We start from the raw sequence: 19,291 nt of genomic DNA, 5'->3' as shown, positions 1-19,291 counted from the left end.
TCATGGTTAGGTAAGGTTACTTAATGATGATATTACGTAATAATTACTTATCATTTTAAATACTCGATTTATTTTCATATTAAAATATTTTGTGATACCATAATATATTAAAAACACAAACTTTTTATCTTTGTGGTTCACTAAATTTTTAAAATTATAAAATTAATAGATCAAAATAATATATTTACAATATATTACATACCAATATGAAGTGAAATTTAATTAATATTAAGTCAACAGAGTTTCAACCAGAAATGGATAAAATTATTTTCCTAATTAGAAAACCATTCCATCACGTGTACTGCACTACATGTGGAGCTTTTAGAATGGAATATATTCGTTGTCATGGAATTGCATTGCATAGGTTTACAATTTATTTAAAATGTTGATTTCTATTTATCGTAGTTTTTAGCTATGCTTTTAATATATTTTGATTCCACCATCGAAAAAAAACATATTTTATTATGTGTTGGTATATTAATAGGGAAATCATGATTGAAAAATAATAAATAAAATCAGAAAGAAATTGGAATAAATAGGAGTGAATATAAATTTACATTAAGTTTTGGTCTTCACTTCTTCAGCATAAAACAAAATGTATATATATACTACAAAGTAAAAACAATCAACTTTCCGAAATAAAGACAAATGTTTTAATTCATTCCTTTAAAATAATAACAAGAACAATGTTAGTAAAAATGAATAAAAATAACAATAATATTATTTTTTATTTATTTATTTTTATAGAACAGTAATATTATAATATAATGACAAGCCAGAGACTTAAAAAAAAAAAAAAAATTAATAATTGAAAATATCACTAAAATAAAATTTTTTTGCGAACTTAATATATTACACTATACTGTTTAATACAATATGTCTAGTGTAATCATTATAAAATTTGATTGTATACATCACAACTGCTCTAGACGTTATTTTGTATTTTCGATTAATTTCTTAAACGTTCAGTTGCAAGACAACGGGGAAAGTATGACACAATTAAATTACTTTATAAAACGTTTTTTCCTTTATTAATTCGTAGCGTTTAGATCGAAAAAAACCATTAAATAATTATTTTGTAAGTGTAGTTAGTGTATTGTTTCTACGTATTAAAATTAAAATGATGGGATAATCTTAAGACTAATTTTTTTAATTATTAGTGATACGTAAAATATCTTAAACGTTAAATACAACAACATTATCACAAACAAATTAACGCCGTTTAAAAGTGTACAATAAAAAAAAAAAATAAAAAAAAAATAGAATAACGTATTTCATATCTTAAAGAATGACAATATTAGTAAATAGCTTAGGGATATTATGTTTTTTTGTATTATTCATGTACATGGGATGACCAACTTATGGCTCACGAACTACACGTGACTCTCGTCATCGTTAGATACCGCACACGTCTTTTTTATAAAATCAAAATTTACTTATTATTATTGCTATTGTGAATTTTTATTTTTTTTAAATATATTTATATAAAATGTATCTATATAAAAATGTTTGCACTTGGAATAATTGTATTAATCTTTGTAGTCCGCGAATCTAGTAATTTTGGCCACCCGTGACATCTATATCGTAATTCAGAATGTTTTACAGGGGGGGGGGGGGATATGAAATAATACTTCAAGTTAAACTCATGGGGGCTTTGCCCTCACACCACTCTTTATAATACATTGATAACTTATCATATATTAACATAATATTTTATTTTATTCTACACAATAATTTACAATAATATTGATAAATTTCTTGATATTTTGGCTAGTATATCAATGATTTTAACGATTGAACATTTAATATTCCTATGAATAGCCAAACATTGCTAAACCATTAAGTTAATACTTTAAATAAAATCAACTAACAATTAACAATTAACTATTATTTATGATGTAGGTATTAAGAAAATTATTTTTTTTAAGTACAACTACTAGTTAGTTGTCTCTGACATACTATTTCAAAGATTTTAAGTTCGTAATAATATATAAATTTGTATTTAAACTTAAAATTAAGATAAGAAATAACAAAATATGAATACATAAATACAGCATATAGGGGGGGGGATTTATTTCTCATATCCCCCGTAATTACGCCCCTGCCTGAGATATACTATTTAGCGATTTTGGACGACAGATAATTCAATGTTGTTATACTAGAAAATATTCAGCAATAACCACCAATGACAAATTGTAAGTTATAATCATAATAATATTTTTTATTTCTTAACCGGTACTCTTATACGGGCTCATTCGTCGTTTTTCGGCAAACGAACACGTACAATACATTTCAATTATATCGATATACCGTCTTCAAGAGTGAAAACTCTAACTCCGACATACATTCTAAAATTTATTATAATAATATTTTTGTATAGTGCGTAAATATGCTGGAGACAGATTTTTTGCGATTAAAGTGGTTCGATTACGAACTACTTGACCGTATTTTAAAATATGGAATGCCGTTATTAAGTTTATTATTATAAATATTCTATATATACTGGAAAATACTGAATAATAATATTAACAATGCAGGTGTTATATGTGCGGCGTAGTGTAATCATGAAAACGAGAAAATTAAATTACTGCTTGACGACGAAAAATCGTTTACCCACTTAATTTTTTAGTTTGACGACTAAATATATTGTATATAATATGCATGTACTTAATATATGGTATAATATGTATACACCCTCTCAACGAATATTGCGCAACTTGATTATTTTTCACAACATTTTACACTTGTATCGTTGTTAGTTTATTTCACGCACACATTCGTTATAATATATTATGTGAATTTGTTTTTTAAAACGTTCTCCATCTTTGTTGAAATCACGTCCCAACGTAAAATAGTTTTCTAAACGACATTTTGCTGTGTACGGAAATTATACGAATATGTAGAATTTCATTGAATTTTTTATGAAAAATGAATATATATGAATTTAATTAAAATTATGATAATTTTTGTTAAGTACTGAATGATATTTTAAAAACTTTATTGTAACATTTCATACATAAGTTAATAATAACAGTTCTTTGTCATAAAATTCGCCACGTTGATTGAATATAATCAAATTTTGTTGATTAAAATTGTGATCATATTATAATGTTTTTTATTTTATTTAATCTATAGTAAAATATTCGAAGAGTTTCACTATAGAGTGATAAATAATAATGAAAATAATACGTGTCATCCACGGATGAACTATATATTATATATAACCGTTTGGAGCATATTTCAAATTTGAACTCGACAGCAAACAAAGTTGATGATAATAAGAACTAATTTTTAAATATCTTAATGATTTTTTTTTTTTTAATATTAAAGCTTTTAAAAAATGTTAATTTTATATTTTTCAAATAATTTTAAATGAATTTGTAAGGAAATAGTTTGGAGAAAAACAAAAATAGGTTTTAATTATGATATAGTTAGAAATTATAATAAATGATTAATAGCCTTAGGTAACTTGACGTTAACTTTTCAAGTAAGAAGTTACTTTAAAAAAAAGAACTTGTTATATAACTTAGTTAAAATTAACTTAACTTTATTACTTATTGTTAATGTCTATGCAGCCTTGATAACTTATCAAACATAATTTAGAATAATTAGGGATATACATATATGGGAATAGTTGCGTGTAGTTACCTATACTATGTGTATATACTTAATAGATATATCGAAACCATATACTTGCAGTTAAATTGTGACTTTAGGCGAGCACGCGAATCATCATTTATTGTATCTTAATGCAGCATTAATGTTTAATACTTGCAATTTGCGCCACGGCATAAGTGGTGTTCATGGCTTATCATTAATTCCCTTTACTGGGAAAATACTTTTGTTATCGGTGAACTCGGTCTATAATTAGCACAAAACTGATTTCACCATAATATCGTTTGGAATATATCTAATGTAAATATTCAAGTGTTATAGTGGTGTTTATTGGTGGCTTGCTTAATAATTTTTATTTATGTTAAATCAATATTAAATAGGATTTAACCAAGTCATGGCCGCTATCTTCTATTAAAGCAGTTTACCTGGATAAAAAAATTGCCACCCTTTATCGGTATGGCAATAACCCATATTAAGCCCCTAAAATTTGGGTAAATGTAAGTTCCCACACGAGATATAACAGGAAAAAATTCTTTATATGTGTTGGTACACAAGTTCTTCCGTGAAAAACTTTACCCATACATAAGTTTTTGTATGAAAAATAATTATAACGAATACAAATTTATTTCTTATTTTGTTCCAACTTGGAACTGACAACTTAAAACGTAGTTAGTGTGATTAAAATTTGTTTGTTTTTATTTTTAATCCAAGAGTCTATTCCAATTTTTAATTAAATCTAGTCCGTGTGTATTATATATGTAATATATATATATGTAGATGGATAGTACACATATTATTATACGAAATAAAATGTTAAAACAGTAATATATATATAATACTAATAATAAAAATTAAATTTTATGTGAACAACTGTGAAAGCTTGAACACTTTACATTGTTATACTGTATTATTATTTTTTAAGCTGTAAGCTGATAATATAACTTGTTAATTGTTTTTGATATAGTTTTGTTTGTTATTTTATCTTTGAGGTCTTTTGTAATCTATCTTCTTATTTTAATATTATATGTATTTTTTTTAAATATTTTTAAAACTTTCAATTATTGTGAAATTAGCATGGTGGTGATAATAAATTGAGTTGAATTCAAGGTGGAAATTTTCACAAGCGTTTATAATAAGATTTTTATCAGATCTATCAGCACTAACTCAAACACTAGGGAAGGTGTACTATTATTATTTATGTAATTATAGTCATCAAATAACTCTTAAATTCGTTAATTTTATTATTTTCTGAGTTTTTAGTCATGTAATTTTCTACTAAACAACCTCCAATTTTTAATGAATTAAGTAATGATGAACCAATTATTTATACCAACCACTTTTCTAATTTATTATTTGCAATATTAAGTTCTTATGTAAAATCTTAACTTTACATTTTTTGGTACCAAAGTTAGCCATGTTTGTTCATATAGAATTTTACGTATGTTTTATTATTGTTCGTATAAGAACTTACATATGGAACTGCTCACCTGTTGGCTGCTATTCTTTATGTAGAAACTTATCAGTTACCAAACCCCAAAAGTTCTGTCATCAATCCGACCGAATTATTAGCTACAGATCGAAATAAGACTACTCCATGACAACATTGCCACACGAAAAAAATAAAAATATTCTAATTATATACTTTGTTAAATAAAATAAAAGATTGTTTTTAATTTTAATAATAATAAATAATACATAATATATATATATATAATTGAGTAATAGATTATGTTATAGAAAGGTAGTTTTATAAGCCAAAAACTGGGATTATTGTCCATACAAAGAATTACATTTCATAATTATTTACTAAAGTGTAGGTATATACTATATATGTTACATTACACTTCCTCAGTTGAACTAATTTTTGATTTAGTGTAGAAGTTTTTTTTTTTTTTTTATTTGCTTATAGTTATGACTATACATAATATTATTATGGTATGAACACTGTTCATTGAATTGCAATGTAAGAACGTGCTCATTTCAACCCTATGAACATACAATTTCTTCAGATCCATTCATCACGTTTCTCTTGTTTTCCTGCAGATTTCATACGAATTTACGAACTGCATTGTATATAATACGGTTTGTTGGATGGTTGAGTAAATTCTATAAATTTCTTTCAACAAATACTTTCGAAAACTTGAAATATTTGCCTTGATCGACAAACGTATGCATATAACCATAGAAACGTAGTACGTGGTGGTTAGTAGATATGTTTTTGTTCGATTAATATGTGTGACGTTAATAATCACTACTTGAAATTGAAAAATAATAGAAAGGGGACATGAGAATGCAAGAAAAAAAGCGCTTATTTGAAAATTTAAATGTCTTATTGATTCGTAGATAATTAGAAGGGGCACGTTAAAATATATATTTTTTTTTAAATAAGAGGCTCTTCGTGTCCTCGCACCCCCTTTTATTGAAGCATTATGCTGACAATGATATCGATTCTGGCGGGAGCACTCGTGGCGTTCTTTTTTTTTTGCTTTCCTTTAACCGTTTCGTTTCGGTTAGAATTGTGGCTCATTGAAAGTTTCGGCCAAAAGAGCAAAATACTCGAGTCATCGGTCTGTGACGACTAGCCTCTGTTCTGGACTTACAGTTTTTATTATTTTTTTTTTTTATATTTATAAAATATCGGACATTACGTAGGATTCCCTCGACCTCGGTATATATATTATAGATACTGATGAAATTACACAGACCTCTATGAAGTTTTGCATGAACGTTAAAAGTAAACAAATATATTTATACACTTTACGATGTATAATATTATACATAGGTATACATTATTATTATTTACGCATAGAAATCCTCTACGTGTGTGTATTATTTATTATACCTATGTATATTAAAGGCGCCGACCCTCGACCGTTCTCGTACGATCGTTTTGACAAAGCCGACGAAATCCTCTTAACTTTTCTGGTCCCTATGCGTTTATATATTTGATGGTTTCAAAAAAAAAAAAAGAAAGAAAACAAAAAATCAACCCAAACAGCGTTCATATTTCTGACATCATAGTCCAGATGTACGCGTATATATCCATGCGATTTATATTCTCGAACAACTATATATTATTATTGTGTATTCGGAAACGTGTCGTCTGGATCTATTTTATGTTCGTTGTCGCCATCGTCGGTCAAAACGGATGACGATGACACAGGATATGAGCATTTTTCTTTTAGTATTGTGATTTTTGTCACGTCCGTTTTAATAATATGTAAATCGAATGCTCATATACTCTGTTAGAAATGTTGAGAAGTAACGTTTGGACATCCACATTTTTATTTATTTATTTGGCAAGGCTGCAGCAATGACCGACGACATCGAAATTTTGTTCCAGAATAAAGGATGACTTAGGTCAGATCGTTCAGAGTGTTATTATTTATAATATGTTTTATACCTATAACATAGAAATTAGTGTAGCTGTGTGAGAATCTAAATAAAGATACATTTCTCTTCATCAGTGGGTACCAAATGGTTCAAATTCAAATTTCTGACGATTTAATTACATGACGATTCGTTTACACACGACTGCGAATTATATAGTCATGGCCCTAACGTGTGATAATGTTCATTTGTCCGTGATAATACACTATTGAACACTGCTATTATTAAACGGATCATTTATAGCTCAGGATAATAATATAATTTATTAATCAGAATAAATCGTTTGGTGCGTGTTTTTTGCACATATTGAACCTAATGTTATTATATTTTTTATACAACATGGCTGTAATAGTGTAGTGTTCAGAAATATGCAAATATGAATCTTTTGGATGGGCGATTTTTACGATAGAATTAGATTTTTGTAGTTTCTTTTATTGCACAGACTGTTAAAATTGTTTTTTTTTATAATCAAGCGATTATTCAATAAAACATGTAATAAAAAAAAAAAGTCAATTGAACGATACAGTATGGTCAATCTAGGAAAAAAATCTGCCTAATATTAATTATACATAGGTAATGCGAAATCATTAATTTTGGTTCGAAGAATTATTTCCTGACGTACAAAGCACATCTCTGTTATAATTTTTTTTTTTCACAAATTTACTAACAATATATGTATGTTATTCCTCCAAAGTCTCTTGAAATTTAAATCGTCGTATAATAATATTAATTTGATGTGATATAATATGATGCATCGCGGCAGATATAATTTATATAAAAAAAAAAATAACCTTCTCGTGTATCTGGCAAAAATGTTTAAAAAACCATTGGTTTCCATTATCTTTGCTGTAACATACAGTATATATAGACAGACACGTTATTGTTGGAGGCACGAAAAGTGGCGTGTGACCGCCGCGATACTAACGGTAAAATCGTTTAATTTTTTCTCAAACCTTGAAAATTCATTGGGGCTCGCAATTTAAAAATACACATTTCATACTACCCGTGCGAAAGATGCAGCAAATTGAGAACCATTGTCTGCTGACAGGACGAGGGTCGTTGGTGTACAACGAAGTTCATATGTCAGTTTTCGTGTCCCTAAATATAATAAAATAATATTTTAATTTATAGTTTACTATTTGTAATCAAACACTGGATAAGTGGCTTGCGACGGAAATTTACATAAAAGACCTTCTTATATATTGTATAAGTGTATATAATTACAGTATGTGGTGGCAGCTGTATTCAAGTTAATTAAAAACGGCCAAGGGTTAGGTATTTTAATATAATAATATCATTGGGACGTATAAAATGATACGGCACTGCTGCAGTATTTTAATTAGGTGTACTTATCCGGCGGTTGTGTGGTGATAGAGAAAATTCCTTTGAAGAGAAAATTCGCGTAGGTATATACTATTACCACCATACCATATAGTATGTATAATATAATAGTGAAAAGATACAGACGCACATGTCATGGACGCAATACGCGTACACACAGACACACTCATGTACGTCAAACAGGCGCCATAACTAGGTTTATATCGTTGCCAAAATGTGACAGTACCGGAATTGAAAATCGTCTCTAACTCTCACAACGATTGCTAAAACCTGGATCATGATTGCATCCAGTGGTAAAAAATATAAAACTGTTTGCAAAGTGTGTATATATGTAATTGATTAAGTAGGTATATACTACTTTTATATAGATACCTACATGATAATTTTTTATATTTTACATGATTGATGAGCGGAGAAAATAAATTAATTTATAACGGTCATATATTAACGATAAACACGGTTTACTTAAAGTATAAATCCACATTAAAATAGTTTAAATTACATTTTTTGAATTTATTTAAAATATTAAAATATTTAATTCATTCAAGTATGACTTTCCAAGAAAAAAATTGAATACTTTTAAGCAAAAAACTTTTAACACTATCAAAATAATTTTTTTTTAACTAATTGTGTATACATTTTTTTTAATAATATATTTTATTTTTTAATCTAATAAATAGAATACCTTATCAACAATACAACTATTATTTATTTTGAAAAAAAGTATAGTTCAATTGTACTTGTGAATACTCAAGTCTACGTTATTAAAAAATATAATTTCATACTTTAATTAGAAAATTTAATTTGACGACCAAATCGCTATTGACTTTGATAGACATTTAAACGTATAATTAAAAAAATTAAATTGTTTTTTAGAAAGTTCAAAGTCATGGATTCTATCAAGAACTTTTTATATTATCTGATTCAACTATGTATAGGTTCAAACTTTAATCTCAAACTAGGAAATATTATGGAACAAATAAGGCACTTCAAAATTATTTTTCCTTCACTATTTAAGTCATTATATTTTATATATTTTTTTAATCATTATCAATTTATTTTGTTCATGAAATTAATAATATAATAATAAATATTATGTTTTGTATTTTATATTATATCTGGACTAATTCATGATAACAAAGATTTACTCTATAGTCTATAATCTATACCAATAGAATTATTATATATTAAGTGTGCTGTAATGCTGTATGTCTCGATTCTAAAATTGATCTGCAGCAATCTCCACTTTACTTTTAAATTTTAATTTCTTCATACAAATTACATCTCTAGTCTGTTGCTGTTTGACAAATTTATTACAATTTTGATCTTCTTTTATGCTTTTTAAATTAATGCAAACTATCCTGTGGCGTCGAACCTATATATGAACTGAATCGATCGCTTCATATAATAAGGAGGGTGGGTGGTTTTATTTGTATATGTGTTTTTGTTTTTACATTATATAATACTTATACTAAATAATTAAATAAATAACTTAAGTTGTTAGTTATTAGAGATAGATAACATGTTATTTCCTAATCCATTTACAAAAATATTTTTATTTTGCTTCTCTTAAATTTATATGACTCGGCGTCACTGAAACCATCAGTAGGTAGCTGATGTGTTCATAATAATTGTTAAACTTTATTGAATATATTTCGAATCTAGAGCGTATACGAAATAATTTATTGATTAAAATGTTATTATTGCTACACATACATATAATTATATTATATTAAAATACTATTGGCTGTCCGTGATAGAGATACAAAACCAATTTGATGTTGATTAGTTGTAAAATTCTATAATTTATCACGCATGGGTGATTATACATATATAATACATATATTATTCAGAATATCAATACATATTTTTTTTTTTTATTTACTCGCGACTGATGCTAGAGAAATAGAGGGGTTATGTAGAGGTATAAACACTAAAAACTTTGCTGTGTACATTTTTAGCAATCAGATATATAATGGTGGTCGAAATTGAGTCAAGAGTTTTAATTAAGTGATTTAATTAATTAACTCGGAAGTTTTGATGTTTTGATCGTTTTTCGGTGAAAATTTGTTTGATATTGATATGCAATCCTCAGTATCTATACTGTGACGTTCTCTCTGATAATTAAAAAAAACTATGTAATATATTTCTGTGTGGCAAATTCTAAGTATTATGATAATTACATCTAACATTCTATAAAATTCATGGAGAATATACTAGAGAGCATGATTGACATTTCGTTTGATTTCACGTAGTTTAGTAGAATGAAATAGCCATTAAATTAATAATACTAATGATCATATGGATTATATTAGGTCATAGAATATTATTCATGCTGAGTGTGAGTTTGATTTTGAAACGGTCTGTATATTTTGATTATATTTCTTTAATATATATATATATATATATTATACATACGAGTACCTATTTATTACTGTTTGAGTCGTTGTTTTTAATTTTTAGAATGTTAATTGTGTTATCGTAATATTATTTAGATAAATAAATGTCGTTTTCTATTATATATTAATGGAGCAGTATTAAAGGTTGTAATATCGTATATATATAATTAAATATTTTGCCATAAGAATGAATTAGTTTATTTAAAGTTGTCGGAAAGGTCGTCCATTTTTTTTAAATATGAAATTTTACTAAATATAGTAAATGTGAAACATATTATTAATAAAATATTGGACATCCATATTATCAGATAACATATAGTATATCATTATGGAAGTACGGGAACTATAATATGATAAGTCGAGGTATTATACGTAAATGACAGTATAAATTGGTTATTGAAGTAATCAAAGATTTAGTCTTCATTTTATTTTAATAATCCATTGCACTCATTTAACTTCCTTTTTCTATAAAAAATGTTTAGATTTTACCTTTAAAATCCTAAATTGTGTTTAAATCCACAATCGCAGTATTTAATCGCTTAAAACCACAAATTTTTGTCTCGACGTTTAATTATACTTTATATATAATATAATAACGATTAGTAAATTATGTGTGCATGTACAATGCACATATAATTATAATTAAAAATATATTATTATACAATTGTTGAGCAAATAATATTTATGCCCTCTACATTTGAAACCAAGGTTTGTCTGTGTTGTATAGCGTTGCGTGCTAAATTACCAAGATAAAAAACGTGGTTTTGACGATCGAAAAGGTCGATATTTTTTTAATTGAATTCCCCCGTGGATTCGGAAAACCTGACGTAGCTGTTTGCTGGTAGCAACTTGCTGGCAGGAGCGTAGTGACTTCTTTTATTATACTATATATAAGTATAACAACTACACCATAAATAAATAGAAGAATTCTTTGAAAAAAAAATAAAAACATAGACCAAAGAATGTTAAAAGCGGTTTAAGACGACTGTATAGAAAAAGTTTAGAATAGCTCCCAACAGGTTAAATTAACACAAATGTTTCCGCTGACCACGACCAATTTATTATTTTAAGTTTAACACACACGCGTAATAAAATAATATATTTTCAATCGAAATTTATGAGAGTTTCGTAATTAAAACAATTATATACAATGTATATTATGTATATTATACATATATAATGTGGAAAGATACTTACATTTTTACAATGGAACACAATTAGGCGTTTTTACCTGTTTGGTATTCAAAATACATACGACATTTGGACACTTCATGTCCTTAATACGATTCTATGGTTGAGTATTAAAATTAAAATAGTACATACTTTTTGTTAAGAAGCGAACATAAGTCATACATTGCATGTACTAAACTTCAATAGGTATTAGATACTAACAATATTTATAATAGTTAAAATACATGAAAAATGCTTTTAACAAATACAAAGTAAAATGTTAGGTGTTTCTTTGATATTAAATTTCCATTATTTTTATATATTGAATTATTATAATATTTATTATTTTAGAATTAGTTTTTGGAGTTTCTGCCTAAATATTTTTTAGATATTTGAATTCGTCATTGATTTAGTTTTCTAAAATTTAATTATAAGTAAATGTATGGGTTATAGAAACTATATATTAGCTGTTTTATGCATATAAATGAGATTAATAATTTTATTAATTAAACCTGAGCAAAAAATATATTATTATTAAAGCATATTTATGTATTATTTAATTTAATTAAGTAAAAGATTATTTGACCTGTATATTATAATACTAACTCTTACTCAAATGAAATTAAATCGGAATAATCTATACAGTCAGAATTGATTTTTCTATCACAAAAAAATAGGCATTTTTAAAAATCTAAATGTAGAATTTACATTAAAAAAAAAACTGGGTAGGTATAACTTAACGTACATAGAAAACTTTTATTTTTAGATATTAAAATATATTTACAATCTGTTATTTAAAACAATAAGTAATAGTTCACATAAAAAATCTACTTATATGTTTATATATTTAGGTACTATAGGTTATAATTTCCAAACTTTTCGCGTTTTGGAATAAATTGGCCAAACGTGCTGTGGCTCATTTTTAAATCCCAAAAATGTGCCTATGATATTATATAGATTCACGGAAAGACGGAATGTTATATATAATGTTTTATATATTTATAAACATAATCTATTAAAGATCTAACTGAAATACGCATCGTACAAATATAATATCATAGTTAGAAAGTATTTGCAGCTCATTAAGAATACAGAAATTAGAAATTCTTTCAGAAAACTAAACACCCAGATGACTTATTCGTTACTTCATACGTGTATGCCTGTAAATATATAAATGTACTAGAGTTGTACAATGATATTTCGTACGTCTTTTATATTAAAAACTCCTGGATAAAGGTATAGTCGTATAGACCTTTAGAGAATCATTGATGGCGGTTCATCGTGGTTGAATTTAACAAATGTTTTTCTGCGCAGGAATTTATTTATCGGGCATTTTTTCTTGGGAAACATTTAACGTTGCCTATTTATATAAATATATTGTTGAACGTGTACTTGTTAGTGACAGAAAGAACCTTTAGACAATGTATTTTCATAACCATTGTATGCCTTATACTTATACTCTCACTGCCAACTAATACAAGTTTACATGTAATACTAGTGGTGATGTGAACTAAAATTGCTAATATTCTAACCAAAATAAATGCTAAAAAAATTTGATTCGAATTTCTATCAGTGATTAAATTTAATTGTTTTATTATCGAATTCGCTTATTACGATGTCTTTGATATATAACGATATTCCGAATAATACAATTTCAAGCATGTATTTGGTTGGTTTTATATCTTATGTGTAGTACTTTTAGTCGTATATAACGATATCGATTATAACGATAATCCGGATATAATGATGTTATTTTGAAATGAAAATGGTTTTTTATGTTACTCTTTAACAATTAATAATACATGCACAAGTAGTAAATTTGATTTCGTTCGAAGCAATAATTCTTAATCTTATCTGTAACAGATAATGTGTCTAGCACGATACGTAGATAAATTGTATACGGCATACTTATAAAGTACCGTCTATTTGGAAGTTAATTTTTATATTGATCAGGTACGTACTTTTGCTTCGGTAAACAGCGATATAAATATACAAAAAGTATTAACGACATTAAAAAATATTTCTAATTTTGTTAAAAAATGTTATTCAAATTATAAACAAAGCACTGTAACAGTTTATTTTTCAAACAAATCGTAAACATACATGTACTATATATGTGTGTACTTTCATTAAAAATTATAAATACTTTTAATGTTAAAATATAAAATATTAAATAAAACAATACAGTAAAAAATGTGTTTAATAAATTAATTTTTTCAAAAAAATCAAGTTACTGTTTATAATCCAGATATAACGAAGTTTGGTTATAACGATCAAATTCTCTAAGTCCCTTAAAGATCGTTATAAGCAAATTTGACTGTATTTATAATTTTTTGATAAATTTAATTTACCAGGTAAAATTTAGTTATGTTGAATAAATAAAAATTGAAAACTATTGATATTAAATAAATAAATATAATCCAAGATTCCATAATATTTCTTTTTATTTAGAAATTTAAAAGTATTTAAAATTTTTAAGCGTGATTGTTTTTATTAGCATTTAAAGTTCAAATTTTCTATGTTAAAACCATATAAATTTATAAATTATTTTTTAATTGAAAATTTATGATATGTTTAATACTTATAGTTTAGATTTTAAATTATATAGAAGATTAAATATAAGTAGTTTTATTGAAATAAAAATTGTATTGCCATAATTTTTTTTAAGACATTTGAAATTCAAATGTTAATAAAATTGGATTTTATTAAAACATGAACAATAAATTTAAGTATATTCATGGAGATTTAATATTTTTCTTTGTATTATTATTTTTAAAGGTTAGGTTACCTAAAATTTCCTATTTCTCAATTTTTCATCGTTCTCTTTTTTTGCTGATTTGTGATTGCTTTCAAAAAATATGACATCTTTGCAATAAATTTTTTATCCCAAATAAAAAAATTTAAAGAACCATGCTAATAAATATAATCATTTTTAAGGATTTAATCATATCTATATAAATATTACTATAACGATCTCTCAAAATACTCTCATTTTTGTGTTGATAGCATTCCCTAAAAATGCATAAGTTATCTTTATAACTATTCATAAAATGCGTTTATTTTTATGTCAATAATCTATTCAAACTGTTCAAAATTGTGTGCTTTTTTTGATTGTCATCTTACTAATAACGAGAATGAATAACTTATAAATAATAATTCAAGTCTACTATGATAAAAAAAAATACGTCATCGAAAATTTCTGTTTCTTTGTATAATATAGGTGTAATGTTAATTCAAATATTGTAAACACTTTATTCCAATTTTAACATTTTCCAAGCTTTTGCTTAATCTACCATTTAAAATTTAAACTATCTATTCAACATTCGTGATAAGATTTCTGTCAACTCAGGTTTATTATTTCTTAAATTATCATCATTCTTTGAAAGTTTTAACACCTTAATTATTCTTATTTTAATCACAATTATTAATGAACATATTTTATTAAACAAGACTAATACACTTAAAATTAAGATATATTTCTTATAACGTTTATCCTATGTTTTGGCATGTTTTATACAATGATTTATACTACAAATAAACGAACTAAAAGTTTTTATTACTGAAAAAAATATCAAAATAATTCTAAACACAACTACACATCATATTCTACTTTTTGATAAGCTAGTTATTCAACCTAATATTATAATAAAATTATTCAATGACTAATATTATACTTGTGTTACATCAAAGTTAATTAAATAATAAATTTACTGTACATAAGCTTTTATTTTGTTTAGTTAGGAATTAGGTAGAATAGTATTCTATTTCTCTTATAGTATATCATTAGTAATAATATATATACATTATACAATTTAATTAGATAAATCATAAATATTATTATTTCGGTAAAGTGTAGACATTTTTATTTGCCATTGCGCTGTTTGCGTTGTTCTATACATTGGTATTAGTATATGTAAGTATACAACAAAGAAAAGTTTATTTTACGTATTTATTATTTTTTGTACCGTGTTATATTGTTATTACTTATTATATTATGTTACACGTGCTTAAAAATAAATACGACCTTTTTTTTTCTTATAAGTAGGTGTTGTATACAACGTATAGTGTATACTATTATTTTTGTCACGTGATGATTCTGTGGTATGATATATAGTTATAAACGTATTGTTTTGGCATGTATACAATATGATATAATATAACAAGGAGTGGGTTTGATATTTTCTTATTCTTTTCCTCAAAACTTTGTTAAAAGCTGTTACAGAAAATAATATATTTGATAATGTCGATAAAGTCTGTGCACGGAGTGGAACATATCTGGCTTCAAAGAAAAAATAATGTCGTAGGAGCGTCTAAAAATATGTAAGGCTAAGGCATCCATATGACGGGTAAAATTGTCTATATATGTATAACCATATCTATAGGTTAGATGCGATGCTTTCAATGAACTACAAAATAATTGTAGTTACGTACACGAACGTACTAAAAAAATAAAATAAATTTGATATATATTTTAATATTTTACAGATATTAATATTAAAAGCTTTTTATATAGTACAAATAAAACAGTATATTTTATTATAAAATATATTGAATTTCAAGATGCGAAAATAGACGGATCGATCAGGGGTATTTTTTATTCTAATAGATTTGTAAAGTTTATACAAAAATATGTGAATTTAATAAATTCAAAAAATATAAACGATTAAGTTAATGTTGTTAAACCAAATAAAACTAGTCAGCAGTTTACAATATGCGGATTATAAACAAGAATTTGGACAAATCGACTAGAGTGACTAAGTTGTTACAACTGTAATTATTATGACAGTGAAATATGGGAAAATAAAATAATGAGAAAAAATCGTAAATAATATGTTATCATGAACATAGTTCCAGTATGACCGTCCAACTATGATACAACTTTAATTATAATATGCATTGTTAATATTTATGTGGAAAAAATTATTAGGTATACGGTATACGTTATACATTACCACTTACCAAAAACTATTTTAGAGTGCCGTGAATGGTCGAATTCGGTGAAACAAAATGAACGCATTATTTGAAACGATTTTAATCTCCTAGTAGTTCTTCTAACCGCCGTTGTTTTCTGGAGAAATGTTTGGTAGTGAGTTTTATTACTGATATTCTTCGCACGACCATTGCCTTAGTGATTTAAAACGGTATAATTGTATTGTATTCTTACGTCACTGTCGATAAATATTCGTTAGTATAGACTTTTTATGTTCGAACTATCTGTGCAAGTTGTATCTGTTGCTACATGATAGAATCTCATTTAAAATGGTATGCCGAATTTCAGTCCAGTACTCAACAGACAACAAGCTAACGTTCGCATGCCATTAGTAATAAATAAATTTAATTAATGATATTATATAACTATTAGATATTAATATAATAGTATCTATGTATTGTTGACAATTAAATAATTTCAAAAAGTTCGACTCGTGTTCACGCCAGGAAAAATGTGTTTAGCAGCTCGGTATACACACACACACACACACACACACACACACACACACACACACATATATATATATATATATATAATATGTCATATTATTCTAAAAAACACCATTTTGGGACGTTATTTACGGGAAAAACTATTTGCTTTTTTACTATATTGTCAAGTGGTAAAGTAGCTTTTGTGTACCACCTCAAATAAATATTTTATTATAATTTTATTGTAAAAGATTATGTCGTCCACTGAATTCTCCAAACATTTAATGTATAATATATATATATGAGGAAAAAAATATAATGTCTTAATTATATTATTTACAGGATGACGGATCGACCGGCCGGAGACGTAAATGTATGAGACAGATTCTTCGTCGGAATGATTGACGAAACGGTCGTGGTGGCGTACAGGCGTGTAGAAGAAACGCCCGGAAATCGGCAGCGGTAGAAGAAAAACCTGACTGGTGTCAAATTCGACGGGAATCTTCGAGCATAGAGATTCGTGGAGGAAGGGAGGGAGAGGAAAGAAATTCATTATCTGTCGTCGCATTGAGGATCTGTACGGAAAAACTAAAGAGACAAAAACAGTCGGCTGCTGACGGCCGAAATGATCAACGGCAGTGGCGGCGGCGGGTTTGAGGCGCTGCAAAACGTCGCCCCTAACGTGTTTCCGCCCATATACATATCGGCCGGGCACGGGTCGAACGGCACGAACGCCGTCAACTACAGCGAGGCCATCGAACGAGAATATGTCGAGGACTACGTATTTCAGTCCGCTTTCTCGTTTGTCTATCTACTCATATTCACGCTGGGCGTGTTCGGCAACGTGCTCGTCGTGTACGTCGTGTGGGCCAACAAGCACATGCGCACCGTCACCAACATATTCATCGTCAACCTGGCCGTGTCCGACATCATGCTCTGTGGGCTGGCCGTGCCGTTTACGCCACTCTACACCTTCACCGGTGAGTAAATAATATAATATATTATGGTAAATCGTTAATGAATCCGAGATAGATTCATATGACGGCGATATTTTTGAATTAAGTGGTTTCGAGAACCTCAACGTATTTTTTGACTTGAACATTTATTTGAACGTCAAACAGCGCTGTTTCGTAATATCCTTTGCAGCATATTATATACATACTTGACACTTGTACTTGGCTTCGTTTTCCGACTAAGCGCGACTTATTTATGTTAAGGGCTAATCCAGCAATTGGCTAATGTTAATTTTGGCGGCTGGCATAATACCAGTTAAGAATGGTTAGGACTAACCATGAATTTCGGCTATATATATATATATATTTTTTTTTTATATGAGATTGTTTTTAATCGATTCCGCTAGTTGAAAATACGCCAATTGATTTGATTGCTCGTAAATGATTTATGTCAAATCGTAAGAATTGTAGGACAAGACGTACTGTAAATTCTAAATTCCAGAATGATCTGTCTACTAGTAATAATTAGAGTATAATATTATAGTTATTATACACAAGAAATGTATAAAAATATACTTAGATTCTGAGCAAAACGATAGTAATGTAATTTTTATTGTTGCTCTCACTTATATATTTCAGGGTAGTTAAAAATGCTTCAATTTAAAAATTTAAAAGTGGTTTTTGGTAGAATATTAGACCTAGTCGATCAAATACTATGTAGTTTAATCAATAATGAAAGTAGAAAGAAAACAATTTATGACTTTCAAAAGTTATCTAATTAAGAAAACTAATCAAGTTTTTTGTTTTAGTTCAACAATTAATGAATGTATAGACTTGAAATTTTTACCAAATATTTGTAATAACATTTACTAAAGATTATCATAGCTTAAAAATATTATTGCTCTAGTTGTAATATGTGTAGACATTTTAAATATTTTCATAGGCTTTTTAAGTTTATTTTTTGATCAATGTATGATAAAATCATTGTTTATAGTAGGTATCAAG

General features: G+C 26.8%; 1 protein-coding gene across 4 annotated transcripts in view; it reads left to right on the top strand.

Annotated features, from left to right (window-relative positions):
• LOC112597375 (neuropeptide Y receptor type 2-like) overlaps nucleotides 1–19,291 on the top strand; it is a 180,716-nt gene that overhangs the window by 40,536 nt on the left and 120,889 nt on the right. For all 4 annotated transcript variants that reach the window (XM_025343398.1, XM_025343400.1, XM_025343401.1 and 1 more), the window contains one exon: nucleotides 17,676–18,313. In XM_025343398.1, the coding sequence (XP_025199183.1) occupies nucleotides 17,959–18,313 (355 nt within the window). In that variant the 5' untranslated portion in view covers nucleotides 17,676–17,958. The remainder of the gene's footprint in view (nucleotides 1–17,675; nucleotides 18,314–19,291) is intronic.

Source organism: Melanaphis sacchari, unplaced genomic scaffold, assembly GCF_002803265.2.
Source record: "Melanaphis sacchari strain LSU unplaced genomic scaffold, SCAv2.0 Contig40_pilon_pilon, whole genome shotgun sequence".
Classification (NCBI taxonomy): domain Eukaryota; kingdom Metazoa; phylum Arthropoda; class Insecta; order Hemiptera; family Aphididae; genus Melanaphis; species Melanaphis sacchari.
This window is presented reverse-complemented; position numbering and strand designations above follow the sequence as displayed.